The sequence below is a fragment of the Phaenicophaeus curvirostris genome, chromosome Z, assembly GCF_032191515.1.
Source record: "Phaenicophaeus curvirostris isolate KB17595 chromosome Z, BPBGC_Pcur_1.0, whole genome shotgun sequence".
Taxonomy (NCBI): Eukaryota; Metazoa; Chordata; class Aves; order Cuculiformes; family Cuculidae; genus Phaenicophaeus; species Phaenicophaeus curvirostris.
The window spans coordinates 45085715-45103396 of record NC_091431.1 but is presented as its reverse complement, the minus strand read 5'-3'; the positions used below and the strand labels follow the sequence as shown (position 1 = coordinate 45103396).

Sequence of the window (17682 nt, the reverse complement as noted above, 5' to 3'; positions counted from 1 at the left end):
TTTGTTTGAAGTTTCTAGATATAAATCTGTGTATTTTACTCCAAGTCTGAGTTATCAAAAAAAAAAAAAAAAAATCACTTGAGGGCAAGATTATGACCATAAATAAATAAATACTTTACTAATATACTTGGATCCCTAATTTTGATCACTTAGATTGAAGTTCAATAGATTAGAGATGTGGTCCAAAATAATTGTCTCCCTTCACTGTGGCTGCAGAGTAATATTGCTGCAATGACAGAGAACACTGAACCAGTCACGTGCCGAGTCAGTTTCATTTGCCAAGATATCAACTCCAGAAAGACAGGAAATTCAACGGTAACTCAGGAAAAAATCATTTTTACAGTCAATATAGAGGAACATTAGAATGGGTAGCTCAGAGAGCTTGTGGAGTTTCCATTCTTGGAGATGCTGAATCCTGCCTGGACAGGCCTCTGAGCAATCTGCTGTAGCTGGCTACACTCAAAGCAGGGCTGGGACTGGGCAATCTCCAGAGGTGTGACCCTTTGGTTCTGTGAATCTGTGAGCTGTCTTCTGCACCCATTACATTAATCTGCCTCTTTTGTGTTGGATATTGTATTTTGGTTATGTCCAATGACAACAAAAGGTAGTCTTCAAAATTTTCCCAGTCTATTACTGTTAAGTATTAAGCTGCAATGACCTTTTGGCTATGTTGTAATATATGATACAAAAATCTTCCTATGTGATATCTTTGCCTTCAGATTTTCAGAAGAGGAAATGCAGAGGCAATAACTTTTATACAAATTGGCCACAAAAACTAAAGGAGTCAAACATGCGCTCCTAGCCTTTGGAACAGTTGAATACATTTCACACCAGTGCATGCTACTAATCAACATAATCTGTGATATCATCTATTTTAAATGAGAGCAAGAATCCTCCCCTTAAGATTATTCTTTTAGAAACTGGACTCATCCTTTATTATTGAAATTAGTATGTAAAAGCAGTGTTGTCAATAATGAGATTAGCAGTCCAAATTTGTTAATAAAAGCTACTATGGACAAAATGAATTAAGAATATCACAACATTATTTGAGTTACTACCTTTTTAACTTCAAAAGATGTGGCCATTTCCCAGTTGTTATCTTCCCACTGCACATCCTTCAATATCATCTTCCCTTTTGAAATGTTTTTTGGGTATTTTTTCCTGCATTAGGCAGATGTCCTCTATTCTTTCTTTTCTTCTCTCTCTATCATACCTATTGGACTTCTGACCCAATGTCCTACAAATATAGCTGTAGAATTTCCTATTTTCATAGAAATATCTTGTTTTCCTAATTTTATTGTATAGTTTTACATGCTGAACATCATAATTCCTTTAACAGAGTTAACTGAGAAACTATATTTCACTGTTTTCTCAAAGCACTATGCTAAATATCCCTACTGTCTTGTCTAGTTTTTGCTGTTCAGTAAAGCTTTCAAACTCTAGATGTTATCCTGCATATGAATTGCATACTCTAGAAAAAATATCCAATTACATATTACTATATTCGCAGAAACTAGAAGTCCACAGAGGATGATAGACTGGTAAAACTGCAATCATAATTTCTCAGACAGAATTTGCCAAATCACAGCAGTTAAACAATTTACAGCTTATAGTTGAAAACAGAAAATAAATAAATACGTATGGACATTTGCCTGAACAATTCTAGTACCAGTAGTAAACAAGAGATGGAAAATGTGTGCCTCATTTTCAGTGAATGACAATTTCTTCACGCTACTGCTGAACAAATTTTACCTGGTTGTCTATGGAACATGAGTATAATTTTTTTTTTGGTAATAGAATTGAAGACTTTTATTATGATTCCATAAATGTACTCAAAATTTCCATTAGCAGTTATGCATCTGCTTTATATGGCATTGTTTGGATTTGTTTCATAGAATGAGAGAAGCTTTAGTTTCAGTACTCTAAAAAAATAAGAAAGGTGTATTTGATTTCAAAGCACATCTCTAATGACCAGTGTTTGAAGTGACAGACAGACATGAACAGAGGTTCACTGGTTGCTAATCAATTAGACTGGCTGAGACAGAAGACACTAATAGAAACCTTCAGGAGACATAACATCTGCAAGCAATAGACAATGTATTATTCTGCTGTATGATTACAGACCTAAAGAACGTACCAGGAGTGTAATTCTATTTGGAACCTAAATCCAAAGTTAACCCCAGACTGTTTTTTCAGTGCTGAACAGAGAATTCTCTTTCCAAAATCCATAGCCAGCTCTCTACATGTAACTTCAAAGGAATTTGACCAGATACTTACAGTGGAAAAAGCATACAGGGCAGCAGAATTTAAATATTTACATGCAGATGATAACTTTGTAGCCCTTAGTTTTAGAAGATATTTTCCATTTAATGAATACACTCCCAGTGCACCTCCCTGAAAAAGGTCACAGCATCTTTTTCTCCAAATACACTTTGACAATATATTAACAAAAAAATATAAGGAACAAAATCTAAACATTAAAATAAACTTTGGACATTTGATTCTTTGGTTTTGGCTTCGTGTCTTAACCCATGTGAATTCATTTACACTGTAAAAGGCAGCAATGTGTAAATTGAAGCATCATACACAGTTTTCATCTGGAATGTTGTAAGGCAGAGGAAAATCCTTTGTATAACAGAAAACCTAGATCTGTGTCATAGACAGTGAAAGAAGAAAAATTGAAGTTTGAACTCATTGCAAGATTAGTAGAAAACTGCTACTGATGTTTCTTTAATCTCCCAGTTCAGAGCTTCAAATTCATATAAATACACTGCCATTTTGAGGCCAACTGTCAAAACTAAAAACTCAAATTCCTTGAGTGATGACAAAAATTACGTTTAACATCAGGCTGAATGTAAACCCTAATGTATTACTATTATACATCTAAAAATAAGTTTCAAAAAGCCAAACATATAAATTTTATACATATCTATATGCAAGCTCATTTTCTTCACAAACATATGCAAAGAGGAAAAAAACATTTAAATGTCGAATAGAGTGTCAGTAGCAGAAAAATTTATCCATAGACCTGTAATTACTGGAAACTTTCAATCTACTAACATTTCTGCAGTGTTCTGGAAACCCTTAATAAAGATGGAAATATCCTGAAGCAATGACCATTACTACTCTAGTACAAATAATATAGCATGGAATAGAATTACAGTAATAGTATTGATTGTATTATAAAATGTCCAATATATCAGAAAGTTAAAGCACCTTGTAAGAAAACTAAAAGGTAAACTTACCTTTTATAAAGAAGTATAGCAATAACAATACAGATGATGAACACAACTGCAAGAACTGGTCCAACAACCCAAATCAAGCCTTCTTCCTCATCTGTAATTGGTTGGGGATCCAGATCCATTGACACAACAGGATCAGAATATGGGCTGGTTGCATACATGGTCTATACGAATAAAATAAATCTTAATGATAAGGGAACACATTTAGAATATTAACAAACCTCGATCTAATTCTGTACAAGGTAATGATGCAATGAACACAGGAATGCAAATATGCTGTTTTTCTTCAAGTCAGGTAGTATACAAACTTGCAAACTAAACAGTGTTTTGTTACTACTATTTTTATTTTGTGCTCCACATATTAGAAGTGAACTGCAGACAACTGAGGTAACACAGTCCTTCACAGTACACTTTGCAATCTAAGCAAAGAATGAGAAAATGAAGTATTAAGAAACTGAGGAATATAATCCATGATTCTAATTTTAGGGATTTGCTTTAGTTTCATATTAGCTTAACATTATTTCTGCCTGCAAGATACTAAAGGATACTTCTGAAAGAATGAGAGTACTATAGGTAAAAATAAAGGGGCCTGACTGTAAGAGTCCTGTGTTAATAGTATGGTGCATTTTGATCAGTCAAAAACTGTCTGAAAAACAGAGTGTTCTTACAGAAGATGGAGACAACTTGAATTTAAGACTGAAAAATATGGGAAGCCACTGTAGAATATGAAGGGAAGCTAAATAATCAAAGTCTTTGCCTATAAATAGGAGAGGGGAAGATTTATACTAGGCATAAGGAGGAAATTCTTCACTATGAAGATGGTGAGGCACTGACACAGGTTGCCCAGGGAAGTTGTGGATGCCCCATCCCTGGAATTGTTCAAGGCCAGGTTGGATGGGGCCTTGGGCAACCTGATCTAGTGGGATGTGCCCCTGCCCATGGAAGGAGGGTTGGAACTGGATGATCTTTAAGGTCCCTTCCAACTCAAACAATTCTATGATTCTATGATTCTTAGGGATGGAACTACAATCATGAACCAACAGAGTACACTGAAAATCTTTGCCTTACAGTATGATATAAAGTCTGCTGGCCTGGAATAAGACCTGTCACAAGAGAGTGATAACTTGATTTATAACAATAAAATAGTAACTGGTCTGACCCGAGATGTCTGATCAATGGCTGAGTGCAGAGTTAAAATAACAAGACATGAGAGACTGAGAATCCAGCCTGTTAAAATCAGATCATATAAAGAACTCTGAGCTACAGTAAAGTAAAAAGTGGAGAACAATTTGTATAATACTTATTTCTTGTCTTTGCTGTAGTGCCTCCACCAGCACTAAACTAGGATTTGAACTACAGCTCCTGAACAAAGGATTTAAAAACTGGATTCAGTAGCAGATCGAGAATGCCAGCTAAGGTAGAATAAAATAACCAGGGGAAGAGTTTATTTTTCATTTACCATGTTTGCACTGTATTCTGAAAGATTTCCTAAGCCAGGACAAGTGTTACAAAGGAGACATATTTTTTTTTGCACTACAGATGGCCTTGTTTTGGGCTCTGAGCTACGACAGCGTCTGAGTTTACAGTGAGAGATAAGATTAGGATGTGCAAAGCTAAGGCACTTACAGCAGCTGGTACTGAGCTAGTACCCATGCCAACGATGTTCAGTTATGTTACGTTACACCCTTTTACTAAACCTGGCACCAAAAGCTTAAAACTCTGTGACTGCTGTTTAGAAACTTGGGAGTCTCCATGTTTCATTCCTGCAACAACTGAGCTGACTGAGGATTTTTTTTTCCTGGCTTCAGCACTCTCAAAAGATTAAAAAAAAATACATTGCTACAGCAAGAAGCTCTTTGTATTTAGCCTCTTCCTTTGGTGCAGGCAGAAAAAAAAGTGTCTGGAAAGGGATACAGAGGAATAACTGTACATTTATTCCCTGTTCTTCAGTAAATACGATTTTGCTTTTAACTTTCAACCTACCTGTATTAATGACTAATTTAAACTCACTTTTATTTTGAAAAATTTATCTATTTTTTCTTCCTCATGATAACATGCTTAATATACTTACAGACTGTAGTCATAGCTCTCTTATTTTACCACGTGAAAAAGTTCAGATCTCCCTACACCCCTTTTTAAAGCCAGTTCTCCATTCTCCCAATCAATAAAGAAATTTTGTGCTGTCTGAAGGAGAAACCTTGTAAAAAAAGTATTCTGAATGTTGGGAAAGACATCCCTCACAAGTTAAAACTTGTACATCAGTAGGATCGTAGTCCCAGGAAAAAAACAGCTACACTGACAGCACACACACTGGAGCAGTGCAGGGGTTAAGCTCACTCTCCCTTACAAACTCCTCACATTCTGTGATGACAACCTCAACCTACTTAATCACACAGATGTTTCAGCTAGCATGCTAAAAGCAGATCTTGCCCATAGTGTAAGTTTAGCAATACGTTTTGAAATCAAAAGCCACTGGTTACATTTTGCCATACCAGCCTTTTCAGATCTAAATTTACAACCGTATTTACTCCTACTTTTCATTCTGATTTCTCTCTAACAAAGTAATAACATTGGGATTATAAGAAATTACCAATGCCTTAATTAACATAGAAAAATAAACAAGAAAATATACTTTGAATTAAAATGATCAGTTTAGTACAGGTAATTTCTGACACACTGATTTTTTGCCCCTCTAACTTTATAGCCAAAACCTATCTATTTTCCCCAGTTTGAGCCTTTATGATACAGTGTCTTCAGGATTCTCTGCCTATGACACCACTTCCAAAAAGCAAAAGGGAAGCTTTTGATTTATGTTAGAGCTTCCAGGAGGCACTCATTTTATTTTCAAACGAAGCTATGTATCCAAAAGTATTCAAAGAGAAACTACTTCCTCATTGTGATAAGCAGGCAGGTTCTGTTGACATCAAGAAAGGTTGCAATGGAAGCATTTGATTAGAATTAAGATCCAAGTGGTTAAGCCAGTAAATGTATCTGTCAGATTAGGTACCAACTAGAACGATATCTGTATATATCTCTCTGTATCTTAAAATGTTAATGCGTGTTGCAACATCTTTCAATGGTTCTATTTTTGTCTTCTTTTTTTTTCTTTTTCAAAACTATATTGCGTGCAGTAGATTAACTCAGACATAAAGGCACATAACTAGAAGATTAATTACATAGAGGGGAACAACAGTTCATTATTTACCTCACCTTAGGAATTTCTCTTATTAACTGAATTATTCTCTAACATTCTAACAATTCACTGATAAAGCTGTTAGGGAGTGATTGCATCTAAAGAGGCTAGCTGTGCATGTCTCTGGCTCAACAGATCTTTCCAAGAATCCTGCATATCCATCAATATTATTCAATGGTAGCACTGAGGCAGAAGAGGAATTATGTTTTAAATAAATTGAAAAAGATGCTGCTGTGAAGCTCTTGCCTCAGAACTCATATTAATGGTCTCAAGTAGCAGAGTACATACTTTGCGAACGATCACAACACAGCTAATAAAAGGTCATACTTATGTTTCAGTTATACACAGAAGTAGTAACATATAAAGATACAAATAAAACAGACTACAAGGATTTAATTAGGACTAAGCAAATAAATACTCCCTTTAGAGATGCTTTAACACATATTACAAAAAAATGGCCTTTGGGAACAAGAACAGGCATTGGTAAAGTGTGTTCATGACTGTGGTAATTTTGGGACTGAAAAACATTAACCAACTTACAGATTCTGAGTGCTCCATTACAGCCAACACAAAGAAGACATATTCCTGACCACTCTGGAGTTGCTTATTCTCAAAGCCACCATAATGCTTCTTATCTCCCAGTGTGAACTCCGTAGGAAGAACTTCAAAGTGAGCTGCTATATATGGCTTCAATTCAACTTCCCTCCCAAGACGAATGCTTCTGCGTTTCCTAGCTATCTCCTTAAGCAGCTTTAGAATGAAGAGAGGGGAAAGAGACAGAGTGAGAGAAAGAGAAAGCAAAACCACAAAGATAACTGTAAACAATTTTAATGTAACTTATTGACAATGTAATGAGAAAATTAATGCATGACCAGGAACTACAACAGTACAATTTCTCCACATTTCATGGGGCATATAGGTATCACTAAGTTATCTCTTGCAAAATCTTCCAATTTCTTGTCATTAAGGTAAAATACTAGGTAGCAATTCTGCTGCCCAGACTTCAAACATAAAACAAATATAACGAATTACAGTGTCCGACATTGTCTTGGTGGATGGAAGCTTAGGGGGTTGGAGCCAATAAAGCAGTATATCTTCTGAGGATATACATATACACACATCATATTACACATTATATGTATATATGTATATGTATATTTGTATATGAAGTCAGTCATAAAATAGAATCAGGATTATTTATGTTGAAAAATTCTTCAAGGTCGTAAAGTCCAACCATTAACCTAACACTGCCAACACCACCACTAAACCATATCTCTAAGTACCACTTCTAAACATCTTCTAAATACCTCCAGCAATGGCAACTCAACCACTTCCCTAGGCAGCCTCTTCTGATGATTGATAAGCCTTTCAGCAAAGAAATGTTTCCTGAAATCTAGTCTAATCCTTCCCTGGTGCAACTTGAGGCCATTTCCTCTTGCCCTATTGCTTGTTACGTTGGAGCAGAGACCAACACATGCCTCACTACAACCTCCTTTCAGGTACTTGTAAAGAGCAATAGGTCTCCCCTCAGCCTCCTTATCTCTATACTAAACAACCTCATTTCCCTCAGCCACTCCCAATAAGATTTGTGCTCCAGACCTTTCACTAGCTTTGGTGCCCTTCTTTGGATGTGCTCTAGCACCTTAATGTGTTTCTTGTAGTGAGGGGTCCAAAGCCAAACACTATATCTGGGGTGTGACCTCATCCGTGCTGTGTACAAAGGACCAATCATCTATCTAAGACATAATAATAATTTCTCCCTCCCTATGAATAAGCAAGGTACTTTCTTATCTTGGGTTTGATGCAAACAAAATTTATTAAGCCATATGAGGTAATTATATAAAAAACAGGAATAAAAAATAGATAATTTTTGAAAAAAAAAGATAACTATTTTATCTTTTCCTCATAATTCTGAAAAACAAACTACTCAATACTAAGTAGCTACAAATAGCTTTTTTCCTTCCCCTCTCTAACATGAGGACTACCAGGCACTTTGGCAATATTAAATTCCTGAACATCTCAGCGAAAAGAATTCTTTCCAATGTAGTTCACAAACAAGAAATGAATTGCAGAAAAGCTTGTAAGATTGATTCATAAGCATGTCTTCCATCCCAAACCTGAAGTTGAGTGCCATTTCATGTGTTCAAATGCACCAAAAGTTATGTTCTTCATGGCTTATACTGCTACACAATAGACTGGTGATAGGATTCAATAACAGGACCTATGAGTCCTTCAACAACTTTTCAGCTGCTACACTACAAAATATTATCTACAACCCTATGATATACAACCCACACATCAAAGATTAACTGCCTAATTTGACTTCCAAAATGTAACTTCTCCTTGTTTCATAAAATATTTCTTCTGATGAACAAAGACAGAATTTACATCAGAACATTTAACATAGGATTAGATGCTAGGCTCAAACTTGTAAAACATACTAACTACTGAAGGAACTTAAGCTCAGCTGCCACAGATGAATTATTTATTGAATCAGACAAATGCTTATTCAATATCTTTTATCACTTTAGACACACTGGCATTCAAAAAATATTCATCTGATTTGATTACAAGGAGCTTGAACTTTTCCTGGGTGATAAGTGATGACTTCTAAGCCCTCTTTACAGCCCTGTTATTTTTCACTTATGAAACTTATTCAATGTCCTGTAGACTCAGAGCGCGATAATAAATTTTTCTAAGGTCACACAGCTGTTTTATCCTTTTCAGTGCACAACCAGTGCTAATACAATACACGAGCACAAAATCCTTTGTTAGGAGGAGGAGACAAATTTGAGCTAGATAGAGATCAATAAAAAAGATGAAAGTCTAATCTTCAATGCACATTTTCATTTTAAAGAGCATGTTTAGGCACGGAAGCTCTCTCTTGCTTCAGCTTCTTCTTCAGTGTTATGCCGCAGCTTAGCTAGCACATATTGCTTTTCTCACATGGGGTATTCTATTTTGCAATTACTCATGTAACAATTCCAAGACATGCATAACAATGTACTTTTAACTCTGCTGCTGAGATAGAAGTTCTTAATACTCTTTACTTTGATGCTTCTCATTGAATACTGTATTCCTTAGACAGACCACAGGTAGGCACAGAAGCAATCTGTGCCATTTGGATTCAAACTTCCATATTAATGAGGGCATTTGGATATTACCCCTTCAAAGCCCTCCGTGGTCAACTGCTTTTCCAGTTCTAACACTGAGTTTCTTCCCTGTTGTAGAGATTTGACATTCATTTAACACTATCAACACAAATGCTCATACACTGCAATGGGTCCCCTGAGCAGAAAAGAACTGGCTATAATTTGAGAGTAGAAATTATTATTCATTACTCAAACACTCTATTACAATCAGCAGTCCATATTTCTCTTTCATTCTTCCTAAACAGTTTAATGAGCAGCTAGGGTAAATTTGCATGGTATAAAAGTGAGGACAGTAGAGAACTGTAACATTAAGACAATTTCTACATGGTTGCTTTATTGAAGGCAACTCTTACATCTGTTAGGTAGCTTTCTATACTCTAGGTAGAGTTACTGAGTGAAGAATGTGAGGCAAAGGCTCCTCAAAGTTTGTTTCACACTACTTCAGCCCTTATAAGATCTGGTGACGGAAGCACTCTGTGAAAAGTTTGTACCTATAGGAAGCAAACTTTTATGAAGATAATAACCACTATACAGAAGACTGAACATTTACTATTCTTAAGTCTTCTGAAACAGTAGATAATCAGGTAATAACAATGTGATATGTATACTAAATGGAAATCAGAAGCTGTAAGTACCATAGCATGAGGAGAGGTACATGGCATGAGACATCCTTGAAGATAATTAAAATTTTAATTTACAGGTGCAGTTTCCTCTGGAATTTAAATTCATTTGTGTGGCTACCTCAAATAAATTTGTTATTGTATGTTTCTAGATTACACAATATTTACTATTTGGACTTTAAATAATTCATAATGAAATGTCAAAATACTATAAGAGTACTGCAATCAAAATTAGATTGAGATATCAAGAGGAAAAAAAATTGAGCTTAATTATTTCTTGCATTTAAATTAGTAAAATAAAATGCATACATTTAATAGATAGCAATGCTGAAGTACTGTATTACAGTGGATGTAGTGATCAGAAACTGAGTTTTGTCTATGAATGCTAAAAGTTAATTAGCCTGAGCCAAACAAAATGTGTTCAGCTTTATCAAAGTTGGTTATGCATTACCTAGGCCAGCTAAACTTAAGTGTGCTTGTGTGTAGATAGAAATGTCTGTGACATTGATTACATATGACTGAAGAGACCTCAGGTGAATCTCCGGCTTCATTCATAATGAATAATAATAAAAATATGTATATCTAATAGGTATTATTTTCAGATACACAGTATCTAGTCCACTGTCTGCTCTTTTACGATTCTGCATCTCTCATTGCTTCTTTCAGAACTGAGATTCAAAGAACCAGGAAGCTGGAAGGCTGGAGAGCCGTTCAGACCAGTCAATTATGTAATGGAGTTAACATTTCAGAGTAGTGTTTTCAGCAAATATTTTTCTTCTGAGAATCTAAGCAAAGTATTTATAATATATTTCTTTGCAAAACCTATTGCCTAACCCTTTCTGATATTAGTCAGATAGCTGAGATTGTACTAAAAAGATAATGCACAACTATCTTCACTTGACCATCAAAGTGACTATTTGCTAAGACAGTAGTGTTGTTAGTTTTTGTGGGATTTTTTTACCTAATTTATTTATTGTGGCACTGCTTTCACAAGTTTGTCAGGCATTGTACTCTTAATAACAAAATGCATACATTTTCTTAAGATGGAAGTTGAACAGTGTTTTAAGTAATGGGAACTGGATGAGTTAGCATGAAATACAGTTGCTCCTTACTTCTGATTTTCACCCTGCCTTTACTTATATGTAGTAGTGACAATTGTAAAAGATACATCAAAGGTTCTTTATCAGAAATAATTCTCGTTTTCCAGCAAATGCATATCTTCTTTCTTCCACCATTAATTCTAAAATGTGGTCTCAATTATATCAGTAGGAGTGGAAAACAACCCATCCTGACTCAAATATTTCTGAATTAATAAATGCTCTTTATCAATCTGTTATACAGATTAATGCACTGCAACTTACAGCATGATTAAAATGACCCTTTGGTATGGGAATCAGCAGGGCCCATAGAATTTAATTGCCAAAAAGTTCAATGTAATCTGGCATCTGTCCTTTAATCTGTTAATGCTGCTGAACGTGACTACAGTCTTTGGATGTTAAAAGTGGGTGGTAATATTAAATCAGTTTTCCATTACTATAGGGATCTTGCTGTCAGACTTCTACAGTTCAACGGTATTTAATATCACCTAGGACTATGATCATGGCCTGATGGCATTTACAATCCAAATTCTTTTACAGGGAAGAAGTTAACTGATCAAAGGAAGTCATCACTGCAATTTAATCTAATTATATGATCAGATAAATGAAACTGGTCTAGAGGAAACACAAGCTTCAATGAGTCAGTCAGTCAGCAGTAACAAAAACTGTGCCTTTCTTTTAACAATTAGGTTTGATATTCTTATTAAGAATTATCCTATTGCTGTACATATTCTTTGCCTTTCTGATCAGAAAACAGACTAAAGACTAGAAGACCTCTGTTCATATTTTGAGAGCTATCTACAGCAGTGTCAGCTTGGTGAAGATCTTTATTTTCTTTATATTGTGGTACAAACATTGAAATTGATATCCATTTTGTCAAAGGGAGAAGGAAAAAAACCTGTATGATTGTTCAAGGATGATTACTTCCTAGAGACCATATTATGTGGAAGCATATAGTAAAGCATTTCTATCACATAAAACTCTTGAATCCATGAAAAGAAAATGGAAAAATACACAGGATCCAGTCAAAAGATCTTTAAATCAGGAGTAAAGAAACTGACTTTGATCTCTGTCTTTGAACTGCAGAGATATTACATATATAAATTACTATTGCAATTGAATAGGATCTAAAAACCCAGGCAGATACAGCAGTAATCATACCACCACCTGTCTTTTGTACACGGCTTTCATACAAGGCTCTCTGAAGAGTAGTGATAAATGTTCGTATTATGCCAAATTTGCAGATTGATAGAAGAGAAACAAGTCCACATGAGTGATATTGTCCATCAGTAAAACAGAGGACACAACTGAATGCTGACACTGTTTCCTGGAATTATATCAATAACATAATGGCTTGATTTCTAATATTACTGAGCTTACTGCTAAAATGAAAGTACTTTCACCTTTTGGGTTAATGTCATTTATAGTGTTGAACAATGATACAAAGCTGCTCTTTCCTACTGCTTTCATTTATTCCTCAGCACAAGCTGTCAGTAGAATGGAGACTACTATAAAAGTTTTCTAACCAGAAACATTACAGTATGTGAGAATTGGGTAAAAATACCATAAGAAGGTCAAATGTTAAACTGCAGTACAAATTGTGATTTAGCATTTGTTACAGGCTTAGCAAACACTTCGCTAATGAACCAGATCTTTATCAGAGTTCATGTCATTGGTGATTAAGCTTTTGCTGACAACTCATTTCACCTTCTGTACTTTTGCATTACACTTTACAATAGGAAAAGTATAAAATATTAATGCTAACAAAGATCAGACACTTTGTGTGCTTTATTACAACTTAATGTCTTTACTGTCTTCCAATTTAAGTAATTTGAACTTCTGTTTCAGTCCCCACAGGCTAACTCAAATATAAATATAAAATATCCTGACAACCCAAACTTCTAAAACTGGTGAGTTAATCACACACCACAAATAAGATTGTTTCTCTAATAAAGGAGAAGATGACAACAAAAACATACAGTACCTCATCTAGTTCCATTTCATCTGGACTCTCCCATGGTTTGATAAACTTTCCACGAGACCTCTTCAAAGGCACAATAACTATGTAATAACCTCTGTAAAGGAAACAGTTGGACAAAAGTGAAGTTGAAAGAAAAGTAATAGAAAAACTGAGGGGCAGATGTCTGCTCAGAGGAACTTAAGAGAACAGTGGTATGTCATGAGCAAACTTCTATGCATTATTATGCCACTGCAGTCTTCCAAACATAGCTGTAAAGATTCACACTCTTGAAATCACATCCAGTGTAAAACATTTGACAAACAAATGGCACTAATTACCTGCCTTTCCATGTAAACACATAAATATGTATAAGAGACTTTAATTACAATGTTCTAAAATGCTTGCATGTTTGACTGTGGTTTATTATTTCATTCAAAATATAAGAGCCATGGGATACTTGTGCCCTACCACCATCACACTGGGAAAAATGTCAAACCCCTAAATTGACAGATGTTACCATATATTTAAATCTCAATTATCACCCCATTTTCCCCCATTTTCAAGTATAATGAGAATAGGAGATTAACATAATGTGTTTGTTGATGCCAATAATATTATAAACAGAAAATAAAGGAGGCATAGCATACGCCCCACCCACCCACTCTCTACTTTTGAGTATCAATGGCCATCAGCTTTGTCTGCTTAAGTATTCTGCTCACAGTCACAGACAAGAGAGCTTGATGTATGTTCTTTTTACAGCGAGCATTTGCAAATTACATATATCAGTTTTCCTGAGAAACATTTTCTGAATATATCTTCCTTCTTCCCATCATGAAGACTAGTAAATTATACTTTCTAGTACAATAAAGATATGGCACTTTCCTTGTTTCCTTCACAAAGCCTGGATACATGTCAGGCAGATCCATAATTTCACATTAGTGTGAGGAAAGAAGCAGTAGAATCACAACAGCAGGACATTCAAGATAGTATAATATGCATCTTCTTGATAAATACACTTGTCAAAAAGTCAAGCACTCTCCATCTCATAGGAGAGGGAAACAAGCTGCTTTCTTTTGTTTCTAGTAAAAACACAGCTTATTAAGAAGGTGTCTCTGACTCTCCATAATGGAAGATAATTTTAGTGTCTCATGAACCATCTTCTTCTCTTCCAGTATGTCATTTTTTTACAGTCTATTCAACCTTGTGCAGTCTTGTCAATTCATTTTACTCAAACAATGCAGCTGAAAAAGTAATTAATGAAAGAGAGTCTACAGAGGAGGACTTGCTTACAATTGATCAAAAACTATCTCAGTCTAAACTGATGCCACAACCTATCTTTCTTCCATACCAGTGCATGCCATTGGTCCATTTTAATTTTCTCTTTTTAACTGAATCCTTTCCACAAAAGAAATGTAATGTAATTTTAGATTTTAACTACTGTTGCAATTACACATATTTATTAACTCTTGCGTTAAGAAATTTGAGAAACTACTTTGTGCTCTGCTGAGGTCAAACAGGAGGTGCTGGAAACAGAGATTTTGAACTGTTGCCTAATTGCTTTATTCCAGTATTTAAATAAAACCTGCAGCATGCCTACTTATAGAAACAATATAATAAATAATCTAATAAACTGAGGTTTGTATTGAAAACAGTAAGGCTGGTTGAACCCAGATTTTAAATGCGTATGCATTTTAAAAATCATTATATTGCATGAGTAACAAATCCTAGTGAATGCTGATTTATCCATGCATACATTGACTACAATCTACATATGTTTTCTTTAACAGTTCCCTAAGAATCAAGACAAAAAGCAATTGAGAATTGGCTCTTACATGTCTTTCAGACATCACAGATACATCTACTGGCTGAACTGCACAGCAGTCTCTTGCTTATTCATTTTTCAGTTCTTCTTATTCTTTAAGCTAACAGAGTGTTCATACTTTTTTTTCTATCAAGGAACATCCAGCATGTGAATGTTACTTTCACACTCTTTCACACTTTCCTCATGCATGCCTCCCACTCATAACTTTGATCATCCACTAAGACTTGCAGCACATACAGAGTATTTTAAAGCTGAAAGCACAAGTACATTAACAGTAAGCAGAAAAATGAAACTAACTGCATAAATTTGCAGTGCTGTAAACTGTAAAGGACAACAAAGTTCTATTATTTCTAGCTAACTCCAGGAAATGCAGCACATCTTCACAAATATTTTTTATTATTTGCTTTAATACTTTCCTGTTTGTTTTGAGCTTGTTTGAGTTCTGGGGTGGAGGTGGAGGAAGGGCGAAAAATGGAGGGTTGGCTTGGATATTGCCTGAACTACCGATTATTACAATCTTTCACAAAACTCCGTTTCTACCTAAGATTTTGTGTAGATAGAAGAGATGCAGAGAAACATGAACTGTACTTTAAATTTAAAAATTGATTTGAATTAGCCGAAAATACTACAAGAAAATGAAGAAATTGCTCACTTGAGATGATCCCAGCAAAAAAGATCCATTTTACCTAGCATAAAGTCAGCTCTGCTCTAATTTTTACGCTGTATCATCATCAAACATTGAAATAATGAAAATTACTCCTACCATCTTTAATAAATTGCGAAGGCTTTTATAGCATTACTCTCAATCCCATTAGTATTTACCTATAATTCATTAGAGCAAACAATTAACTGTTTCACCTTCTCTGCAATCAGCATTATTGAAAGATTCTCTGTGTACAGTAAGACAGAGACAATCATGAGCATATTATGTACCCATAGAGGAACAGTAACTTTATAAATGTCAACATGACTATTAGATGAAATTGTTCTTCCCATATAAAGACTACAGCTGCAATAATCTGACTTATCCTAGTAAGGTTTCTCTGCTCAGTGTGTAGTTGCTTTGGTACCTCCCTTTCCAAGGACCAAATCAATCTTTCTTTTTTTTTTATTTGTTTTTCTATTTCAAGCCTGATCTCATCTTCTCAGGAAGCAGACACAGAAGGAAGAGATAGATTATTTGTAAAGTTGACTGTTGGATTGCATAGGTTTAATGTACCTCTTGTGATGTCACTTGGCTTCTTTTGTCTATTCACAAAATACAAAAGGAAGGGCATTGGTTCTTTTCTATTGACACCCTCTGCTGTTGTTTGACAAGCTTCCCTGCACTTTTTTCTCACTTGGAATGCTTTGCCTCATAAATCCTTTTTGACTCATTTCATCTTCAGTATTCCTTAGCTGAATTTGTAACTGACCACTTCTTAGCCAGTGTAATGATAATGGCTATATTTTTCAGTTTTTCACCCTTTTAATGTCTGTAAGTCATTTCTTTCTTGAACTCACCTGCCTCAAAATCCTCAGTCAGTAACGAAAAAGGGGAGTAGCTTTCTACAAAGCTGTCAGTAAAAATTCACAAGGGAGAGGACAAGTTGAATTCCCAACAATATTTACTGACCTGCTCATTTTCCTCCCCTTTTCCTTCACATTACACGTGAGTACCTTATAGACCAACAAGAATGACAATAAGCATAGCAATATCACTTACTGATTGTAAATGCCTTATATGCTTTCTTGGCGAATGTTTTTAGTCCTTTTTCTGCTGTTTAAATCTCCACATCAACTTTTCAGCCAAAATCTAAGTAATCTTTAATAAATGCTCTGCCAAATTCTCAATAAAATCTCCTGTTTTCTTTCTGGAACCAGTGAAGAGGACCTGAGACTTTTCTTGTAATAAAAAACTTCAGAATTAATTAACCTGAATTAACATAATTGTAGTAATAATTATTTGAAACTCTGTGTGATCCTGCAATGACTGTCTTAGTACTTCAAGGTGCTACAGTAGGGCAGCTACTCATGGATTATCCATTCTTGATACACTGTTCAAAACAAAATTGGCTTGCTTAATCCCTCTTTGCTATTTGGAATCATAGAATCATAGAATTGTAGAATCATAGAATCACCAGGTTGGAAAAGACCAAACAGATCATCAAGTCCAATCATTCCTATCAAATACTAAACAGTGCCCCTCAGCGCCTCGTCCACCCATCCCTTAAAGACCTCCAGGGAAGGCGACTCAACCACCTCCCTGGGAAGCCTGTTCCAGTGCCCAATGACCCTTTCCGTGGACATTTTTTCCTAATGCTCAGCCTGAACCTCCCCTGGTGGAGCTTGAGGCCATTCCCTCTTGTCCTCTGCCCTGTCACTAGGGAGAAGAGGCCAGCACCCTCCTCTCCACAACTTCCTTTTAAGTAGTTATAGAGAGCAAGGAAGTCTCCCTTCAGCCTCTTCTTCTCCAGGCTAAACAACCCCAGCTCTCTCAGCTGCTCCTCATAAGGCCTGTTCTCCAGCCCTTTCACCAGCTTTGTGGCTCTTCTCTGGACTCGCTCCAGAGCCTCAACATCCTCCTTGTAGCAAGGTGCCCAGAACCAAACACAGT

General features: G+C 35.6%; 1 protein-coding gene across 30 annotated transcripts in view; it reads right to left on the bottom strand.

Moving 5' to 3' along the window:
• PTPRD (protein tyrosine phosphatase receptor type D) overlaps window positions 1-17682 on the bottom strand; it is a 477045-nt gene that overhangs the window by 92269 nt on the left and 367094 nt on the right. For all 30 annotated transcript variants that reach the window (XM_069880847.1, XM_069880848.1, XM_069880854.1 and 27 more), the window contains 3 exons: window positions 13289-13379; window positions 6976-7185; window positions 3246-3406 (listed from right to left, as the gene is read on the bottom strand). In XM_069880847.1, the coding sequence (XP_069736948.1) occupies window positions 3246-3406; window positions 6976-7185; window positions 13289-13379 (462 nt within the window). The remainder of the gene's footprint in view (window positions 1-3245; window positions 3407-6975; window positions 7186-13288; window positions 13380-17682) is intronic.